The 9,711-nt window shown below is 44.5% G+C and overlaps 1 protein-coding gene across 1 annotated transcript; it reads left to right on the forward strand.

The window, feature by feature from the left end:
* Positions 1–1,690: 1,690 nt before the first annotated feature.
* On the forward strand, positions 1,691–7,380 carry prep (prolyl endopeptidase). The gene is made up of 14 exons (XM_037449785.2): positions 1,691–1,935; positions 2,324–2,398; positions 2,764–2,897; positions 3,000–3,130; positions 3,350–3,559; positions 3,754–3,875; positions 4,130–4,235; positions 4,422–4,613; positions 4,718–4,915; positions 5,100–5,203; positions 5,713–5,944; positions 6,034–6,165; positions 6,265–6,421; positions 6,573–7,380. Exons 1-14 carry the CDS (start codon positions 1,798–1,800, stop codon positions 6,865–6,867), a joined length of 2,226 nt encoding a protein of 741 aa, XP_037305682.1. The 5' UTR covers positions 1,691–1,797; the 3' UTR covers positions 6,868–7,380.
* The last annotated feature ends 2,331 nt before the right edge of the window (positions 7,381–9,711 follow it).

Below are 9,711 nucleotides of genomic sequence, written 5' to 3' on the forward strand. Positions count from 1 at the left end.
CTCACAGAGAGTCATCTCAGGGAGACATGTCCTCGTGTGTAGGAGCTGTTGACCACCGCCCTCGGCTTGTTGAAAGAAAAGATGCCACAAGTGAGATCTGGAAATACTTCGGGTACAAAGTATTTACTATTTTATTCATTTTTTAGGTCTCAAAAAGAGGAAATGTCCAGGTAAAAGAGGACGTCTGCTTGGTCTCGTGTTGCACTTGCTTGATGTTTGACTGTCCGCTACAGGGATGCCATCTCTCACGGTTTTCTTCCGTGTGACACACACGCTTTTGCAGGTTTTCACACGCACTCACGCCACACATCCAATGTCTCACGCTAAAAAAAAACAATCACAGTAAATGGCGCATCTGTGACGCTGATCGCTGCACGTAGCTGCACAAAGTGTCCCTGAGCAAGACACCTAACCCCTAATCGCTCCACAGGCTAAATGTTATGGAGGACTAAAAGTGCCACAATTAAATAAATAAACACATCATTAAATAATTACTTAAATGTGTCATTAATTAATTAAAAATATAATTAAATACATAAATGTGTTAATAAATGTGTCATTAATTAATTCAAATACAGATTCATGTTATGTAAAATACATATATACTTATTTCACTATTTACATTTATATTTCATGATCCTGCGTTGCAGTGCTTCATGAATTACTTAAAACTGTCAAACTGACCCATCAAAAGTTGGTAGGCGGAACCTAACGCCTGATTGGTTACCCTCTGTATCAAGTCAAGACAAATCAATTCCGGATACTGGATTGATGCAGAGCTACTAAACGACTGAATCTGCACTTACTTTGTTTATGACAAAATAGCACATCAACGTGACGCGGTCGACGTCACAGATGTGCCATTTACTGTCAGCGAGGTCGGAGATGAACCAGCGTGGATTGCTTTTTTTTAGCATGTGACATTGGATGTGTGGCTTCAAGCAAGTGCAACACGAGACAAAGCAAGACAGCAAATAAGTTACTGAAAAGTCCAGCAGAAATATCTACATGCAAAATAGTCTACAATTTCACTCATGTGGGCCTATGTGATCATGAGGTCAGAATGCACACAACATTGTAACAAATAATACACACTTGATGCAATTTTCATTGTCGTTTTCAATAAAGGGGGAAAATTGGCCTTTTAATGTGTCCATCTTTAATGCACCCAACCTACATAGCTTTAGTTTTTTTCTACCTCAAACATCTGTAAAATGATGCAATTCATACTTCTGTAGTCAGATACGGACAATAGGCCTACATAGGTTTTACCATGTCATTTTCATTTATATCTTACTGTGGGCTCATACTAATATGACTGCCATATGTTAAATGTTCAAAAAGCTGGGCAGGAAGCTGGTAAAAAGAGAACATTACAGATGTTTTATTTATTACTATCATATATAAATGTTCCAGTATCTTATTTGTGGTATTGTATTGAAAGTATCGAGTATCATAATATTTTGGCAGGTATAGTATCAAAGTCATGGTTTTGGTATCGTGACAACCCTATTTAGCTCAATTGCACATCACATACAACTCAGATACTCAATGTTGAATCTTGAATTACTAGATTTCATCGGACTAGTTTTAGCTGCGCTGGTGGGTGATAAATGCGCGCTGCGGTCGTCATGGTGCAGCGGATCTCCTGCGAGTTGCATTCGCATTTCTCGTCGGCAGAGGGCGCAGCGACGTAGCGTCTGACCCCGCAGCGACGAGCGGGGCCCTCTTCAAACCGCTCGTTGGCTGTTTGTCAGCGGGGTTGACTGCCAAACGGAAAAAAGAGGCTCCAAGTCGATGTTGTGTAGCATCCAAAGGGTCATTTCAAAAGCGCCATTACAGTCTCTGAGGCAGCTCGTTTGGTGCCGTCATTCCCGAAAACTGTCCTCCAAAATGTCTTTTCAGTACCCGCAGGCTTACCGTGACGATGCTGTCGTAAGTGAACTCGGCCGCCCAGCCAGCTAACTAGCTAGCTAGCCTAGCATGCTAATACGCCGGGATGCTTCATCATCACGCTCGGTCCATTCATTGGGAGTCAGCGTACGCTTTGTTAGTGTGCTAGTTAGCTTAGCCCCCCCCCGTGACATCCCACACAGACTTTGTTGACGACCGGACAGCTGTTCCCCACTGGCCGTAGCGAGCTAACGCACCGCTTATTTGTTGCGCTAGCTGACGTTTTCTTCGCCTTTGGGTTCTTGTTGGTGGTCGTCTAGGACGCGCCAGCTTTGGTCGCACAAGTCTTGTGGATTTTTATAATTTGATTTTGCCACACCTTAACGTGTGTCAGCTAACTGCTTTCTAATCGTTGTGATCGCTGTTTCAGGTGGATGGGTACCATGGCTGCAAAGTACCAGATCCGTACAGCTGGCTGGAGGACCCGGACAGTGAAAAGACACAGGTATCCACATTGCTTATTTCCGTTGGTTTGTCATAATGTATGCTCTCATATTTTCTCACATTAATTGATCGGGGGTACATGTCCCTCTGACCATTCTGCTTACTCAAGAAAAACACTGACTGTGATCCAGATACTTCTTATAAAATACAACAAAGCACTAAAAACCCACAAGTGTTGAGAAGTGTTGATGTCTCTCCAGAGAAGCCTTTTCTCTGGATGGGTTAGTTTGAGTGAAACCTGTAATCTGCATGTTGCACAAACACCTGTTCTGTGTTTAGACAAATCCTCTCCTCTGCTTTTCTGAACTCACTGCAGAGATTGTGGAGCCCTTTTGATCTCTGATGACCTGTGTGTTCCTCCACCAGGCGTTTGTCACCGCTCAGAACCAGTTGACGTCGCCCTTCCTGGAGCGCTGCGAGGTGCGAGACCTGTTCAAGGAGCGGATGACTGAGCTGTACGACTACCCCAAGTACAGCTGTCCCTTCAAAAGAGGCGACAGGTGAGGCACGGCAGAATCTTTTTTTCTTCAGATGGCACACTGGTGGAGCACATATCCGTGAAACGACTTTTGTACGATGACCATCCCTTCCCTCATTTCCAGGTACTTTCACTTCTACAACACGGGCCTCCAAAACCAGAGTGTGATGTACGTGCAGGAGAGCCTGGAGGCTGAGCCCAAAGTCTTCTTGGATCCAAACACGTTCTCTGACGATGGAACCGTTGCCCTGCGAGGTATCAACAAAGCAATGCATTTTATTACAGGTTTCCTTTTATTACTGAGTTGCTTTATTCTTCCTAGATTGACAGAATAGTAACCTCAAATGCTAATAACAGAATTTGAATCTGTCACGTCTTAATTTCCATAAATAGCCGTCTATTTATGGCATGCACATTGACAGTTAAATAAAGAATGTCAGCTTTGCTAATGGACTGTGATTTTGCCATTGGAAGGATACGCCTTCTCTGAGGACGGCGAGTACCTTGCTTATGGCACAAGCGCCAGTGGGTCGGACTGGGTGGAGATCCGCTTCCTGCAGGTGGAAGACGCCAAGCCTCTGGAGGACCGGCTGGAGCGGGTCAAGTTTAGCTGCATGTCCTGGACTCATGACGGGAAGGGACTTTTCTACAACTCGTACCCAAAGCAGGAGGGCAAGAGCGACGGTGAGGTCAACTCTACTGTAGCTCCTAGAACTACCCATCTGATTTAAAATGTCTGTATACATTTGAGATCTGATTGATTGTTGTGTTGTTTCTGACCCACTTCACATCTCCTCCCCTTTTTCCTCCTCAAATTCAGTTTTTTTTTTTGCTGGCATCAGGAGGCGATACTGAGAGTTTAATGTTTTGTCTCCTAGGCACCGAGACCTCCACCAACCTGCATCAGAAGCTATACTTCCATGTTTTGGGGACTCCGCAGTCCGAAGACGTGCTCTGTGCAGAATTCCCTGACCACCCCAAATGGATGGCTGGAGCTGAGGTATGCCCGAACTTTGTTTTCCCTGCTCTTAAAAATGTCAGACAAAGGCAGACGATGTGCTGATGTTCAGGTTCGGTTCGGTTCGGTTCGGTTCAGTGATTGTGTGTGTGTGTGTGTGTGTGTGTGTGTGTGTGTGTGTGTGTGTGTGTGTGTGTGTGTGTGTGTGTGTGTGTGTGTGTGTGTGTGTGTGTGTGTGTGTGTGTGTGTGTGTGTGTGTGTGTGTGTGTGTGTGTGTGTGTGTGTGTGTGTTGCAGGTATCAGACGATGGACGGTACCTGCTGCTGTCGATCAGGGAAGGTTGTGATCCGGTTAACAGACTGTGGTATTGTGACCGTAAAACCACTCCGCAGGGTATTACAGGTATGTTACACTGTGTGTTATCTAGTTGAGCTGTGTGCCGCCTGGCAACGATTGCTAGATTGATTGTTTTTTTTTTTCTTGATTAAGTTTTTTTTCTCTCAAGAAGCTTTTTATAGCTTTACAGCTTTTATGTGCATGGCCAATGCTCTCATAATAGGACTTCAACACTACTCCTCCCACGTTTAGGACTCTTGCCGTGGGTGAAGCTCATCGATAACTTTGACGCCGAGTACGAGTATGTCACCAATGAGGGCACGTTGTTCACGTTCAAGACCAACCTGGACGCGCCGCGTTACCGCCTCATCAACATCGACTTTGCCTCTCCGGCTCAGAGCAACTGGAAGGAGCTCATCCCTCAACACGAGAAGGACGTCATTGGTGAGCCGCCGCAGCACTATCGCCACGTTGGGAATCTGTGTAGAAATGTGCCTTTTTAAACTTCTCCCGTGGTGTCTTCCTTTGGCCACGTGTCGACCCTGCAGTGTTCGCCACCTGCACGTACTCCAGCTACCTGTTTGTGTGTTTCCTCCACGACGTGAAGAACGTGTTGAAAATGTACCGACTGAGCTCGGGGGAGGAGCTGAGGACCTTCCCTCTGGACGTCGGCTCCGTTGTGGGTTTCACAGGCAGGAAGAGGGACTCTGAGATCTTTTACTACTTCACCTCCTTCCTCTCCCCAGGTACGCGAGCTCGAAGTGATGCATGTCGTGCTTTAAATGGCTCAGTTTGTGTAGTGTTTGTAGGTGCTGTGTTGCTTTACAACATTTTGTGCTGCAATGAGAATACATTTCCCCACATATCATCCAAGGGATTGTAAAGATTTTAGAGGAATTCCCATCAAAGTTTTTTTTCTCTGGCATCCAGCCATCATTTACCACTGCGACCTGACTCAGGAGCCGCTGCAGCCCCACATCTTCAGAGAGGTCACAGTCAAAGGCTTCAGCCCCTCGGACTACCAGACCACACAGGTAACGTCTCAGGAGCTCGTCATTTTTGGGGAATTTGCATTCTTTTCATTATCTTGCTAAGTAACTCTGCGTAGCATTGTTTGGATACCACGCCTGATCATACAGTTAAGTGTTTTTTTTTTTTTTTTTTACTTGAATGCCAGTTCTTGGACAAGTGACTCATTAAATAAGAATCTCCTGATGTGTGTGCTGGAGCAGAACAAATTCTCCGCTCTGTTGAATATTAAAATGTTTTTTCAATGGGATATTAAAGTACTCTGTTTACAAAATGAGGGCGATTGATCTATTGAAATTTCAGAGTCAGATTTATTGTTATATTTCCACCACCATTGTGAATGTGAAATCTACCAAGCACAGGCTTTTATACAAGAGTCTCTTTGTCCTCTACGTAAAGGCTTCATTGCCTTTATGTTCTCACGATGGTCACTGCTCCCAAAGCACGTATTCCTCCAACGTTTCCAGTGCCGTGTGGGTTCCTGATGATTCCTGTTCCTCCACATTTCTGCCAGGTCTTCTATTCCTCCAAGGACGGCACTCAGATCCCCATGTTCATCGTTCACAAGAAGGGCATCAAATTGGACGGCTCCCACCCCGGTTTCCTGTACGGCTACGGTGGTTTTAACATCTCCATCACGCCGAGCTACAGCGTCTCCCGACTCATCTTTGTTCGACATCTGGGAGGAGTCCTGGCCGTTGCCAACATTCGAGGGGGAGGGGAGTACGGGGAGACCTGGCACAAAGGTGAGCGCATTTCTGCCCATCCATCTTGATTGTTGCCCCCCCCCCCCCGACATACTTTGCTTTCTTCCCTCCCTTCCTGCCTTGTTAAGCCGGCATGCTGGCCAACAAGCAGAACTGCTTCACAGACTTCCAGTGTGCGGCCGAATACCTCGTCAAAGAGGGCTACACGTCTCCCTCCAAGCTGACTATAAACGGCGGCTCCAACGGGGGCCTGCTCGTGGGTATGTAAGCCGCCGGCTCCGCCCGAGCAAGACGCCGCCACCCGCTTTAGCCTCGGCGTGCGTGCGGGCGCCTCCTGACCGTGTGCCCCCTCCCCTCAGCGGCCTGCGTCAACCAGCGGCCGGAGCTGTTCGGCTGCGCCGTCGCTCAGGTCGGCGTCATGGACATGCTGAAGTTCCACAAGTTCACCATCGGCCACGCCTGGACCACCGACTTTGGCTGCGCCGAAGACAAGGAGCAGTTTGAGTGTCTCATCAAGTAAGTGCTCGCCGGCGTGCGTTGGCTCAGTGACGTGTGCGTCCGTTTTGACTTCTGCAGATCGTTAAATACTTGATGTTAGCTTTCCTTAAGCGTTGAGTTGACTGTCCTTCATCCTTGTGCTAACGTCTGACCTGCTCCTCCTCGCCAGGTACTCCCCGCTCCACAACATCCGCGTCCCAGAAGGCAACGGGGTCCAGTACCCGGCGGTGCTCCTGCTGACGGGGGACCACGACGATCGCGTGGTGCCCCTCCACTCGCTCAAATACATCGCCACCCTGCAGCACATCGTGGGCCGCGACCCCAAGCAGACGAACCCTCTGTTCATCCTCGTGGACACAAAGTCGGGCCACGGCGCCGGCAAGCCCACCAGCAAGGTCATCCAGGAGGTGGCGGACACCTACGCCTTCATCGCCCGCTGTCTCAACATCTCCTGGGTCAAATAATTTCAGCCCCCCCGGGAGTAACTGCTCGTACCAGCTGTTCCCTTTAACGTCACCGCAACACTACACCGGATCTTTCAAGTCCCTCCAGTCCGACCACGTGCTCAGGGACGGTTGTGTCGAGCGGGGGGGAGGAAAAGGGAGGGGGGGTTACGTTCACCGTTACAGTAATCAGCCAATCGGCAGTGAACCGTCTTGAGGTTATTTGTAGGTTGTTTCCACGTCGTCGAGTTGCTTCGCCGCGATGCGTGTTATTTATTTTGCGTTCGTGTACAGAATGCTGAACGACTCCAGCGCGTGCAAGAATAGAGCTAGACGATTACGCCGCATAAAAGTATTGCCGTGGATGAGCAACTGGAAACAACAACAAAAAAAACGCGTGTGTGAGTGTGTGTTTAAATGTCAGTGCCCATATTTCTTTCAGACTGATAATGATTTCTACCTCTGGTCATTTGCCCTTTTTTCAAGGGAATAAAATCCAATGCCACATTACAATAAACAACTTTTAAAAGGGGATTCGTGGTGCCCATTTGTTTTGTCATCAATACATTTATGAGGGCAAAGTGCCGCTTGAATAAAATACTTAAATAACATGACACTTTTACAAACCATTGTATTTACATTTGAATTATGTATTAAGCTTCGGTGCTTGCATGTGGTGTAATTTCTGGGTTGCGGTTAATTTAAACACTTCACTTGGAATCAGATTTCTTTTTAAATGTTCAACACAAACAATCTTACAGTGAAAATGTGCAGAGCAGCAGCGTCTAAATTTGTGCGGGTGGAACTGTAAGAATGGCTTCATTGCTAAATCCTCATTGGCAGCAGGATTTGAAGTCCTTTCTATGTTGATGCCTCATTCACTGCTCCCTGCAGCCGCGTGTCTGTTTCCAGTCCTCCCGCCAGGGGGCGCTCGCTCTGTGGAGGAGCCCATAGGGGGGGGTCTGACAGAGGGCCCCATGGGGCGGACTCCACAGGCCCGTTTCATGTCCCAGAACCTCTCTCGTGTCCCGTGCTCATGTTTGTGTAGTGCAGTTACTGTTGAAAGGTCACACAAACGACGTGTCCTCAACCTGAGTTTAGACAAACGCATTTTTAAATTAAATTCACCACAACACAGAAGAAAAAGCCAAAGCTTTTTTATAAATATATTTTTAATTTTTTGATGTACAACTTCCTGTTCAGGTTTAGGAGGATTAAATAAACATGACATTTAAGTGAGAAGATCTAACAACATGATTTACAAAACAAAACATTTTATTGTTTACAGCAGTCACATTTTCCAATTTCTTTTCCATATATGACATTTTGTCAAAATACAACATTTCATTTGCTTATTGCCAGTGAGGAAAGGCAGTAGGGCCTAGACTGCAAATAAAACCCCTTGATTCTAATTAACAAACAAATATTACTTCTTGTAATTGCTTGAAATAATTCTAAATTTCTTCTGGTAGTTTAATAAAGTCATAGAAATCATTCATGATTCAGTCCAAGAAAAGTGAAATGCACATCACTCTTTTTTGTTGTCTGGTTTAAATGTTTGTTACAATATTTTTTTGTTTTAAGTGGAAATATCTTAACTGTAATTCTCATTTCAATAAATCAGTTCTTAAGAGTGGGAGAAAGAATTTGTTGAAAATATTAAGATTAGCCTCATTTTCACACAATTTAACGAAATATATTATATAACGTTGCAGGTAAATATAATTGCACCATATTAAATACACTTAAATCTTACAGTTCCTATGTTTTCCTTAACTATAATCTGTTTGGTCAAAATGCGTGAATACTGAAACAAGGATGAGGCAATTATTAAATTTCTTTCATCAATTTATCTTTACCCACTGACTAAATCTTATCTTTTCAGCTGTAGAAATAACTGACTAGCCAAGGACTGACTAACCAACATATAGAGTAAATAATAGTTATGGAATAAAATGAAAGTTAAGAAAATAATGTATAAAAATAGAATACATACATTTTCAACTTTTCACATCAAGGCCAACGAAAAATTCACATGTGTTATTGTGATGGAATTTAATATTAATACAATATGATAGCACTTAAATTGTACTTATAATGGCACTTTTCTTTTTCTTTTTTGTAACTGCTTATTTGATGAAAAATGTACTTTCTTGTTACTTGTTCTTCTGAGTTAGTATCTCTATGTGGAAATGCACTTATTGTGCGTCGCTTTGGATAAAAGCGTCAGCTAAATGACATGTGATGTAATGTAATGTAATATTCCCACAAAAAATAAATATTTCCAGCAAATAAGCACAAGGCAGAGTTTGAAAGAATAATAAGAATATGTGACCAACTCAAACGTAATCACTTCTCTGCAGTTTGATCATTTACTTGATAAGTAAGTATAATTAAAAACAGGAAAACACTCAATAAAAGCCCATCCTTTTAATCATCACACAACCACACATTAGCAATGTATGTATCTGCGTGATCGCATGAGAGCACGATGACCCACCAGGGGGCGCTCGGCCAGCCGGTGAAACCCTGCAGTCCCACATCGGTATTAAATCCTTATTATATCCTTATTTTCTTGCTTTATGTTTTCTATATATGCACATTGAGTCTAAAATTGTTTGATTGAAATTTATTATTTATCATTAAATAATAATCATTAAATTTATCATTCGCTCACACATTTGAAGACATTCTGAAGGAACCAATGAGTACACACACACACCTGTGACCCTACTCAAATATCAATGCGCTAACCGGAAATGAAAGCTCGATGGAACCCAAGGAACTATATTCCTCCGCAGAGGAGCAGTAATGAAAATAACTACCCCCCACTTATCAATATTATTGTTTTAAAGGTTGTAAATG

The sequence above is a fragment of the Pungitius pungitius genome, chromosome 20, assembly GCF_949316345.1.
Source record: "Pungitius pungitius chromosome 20, fPunPun2.1, whole genome shotgun sequence".
NCBI lineage: Eukaryota > Metazoa > Chordata > Actinopteri > Perciformes > Gasterosteidae > Pungitius > Pungitius pungitius.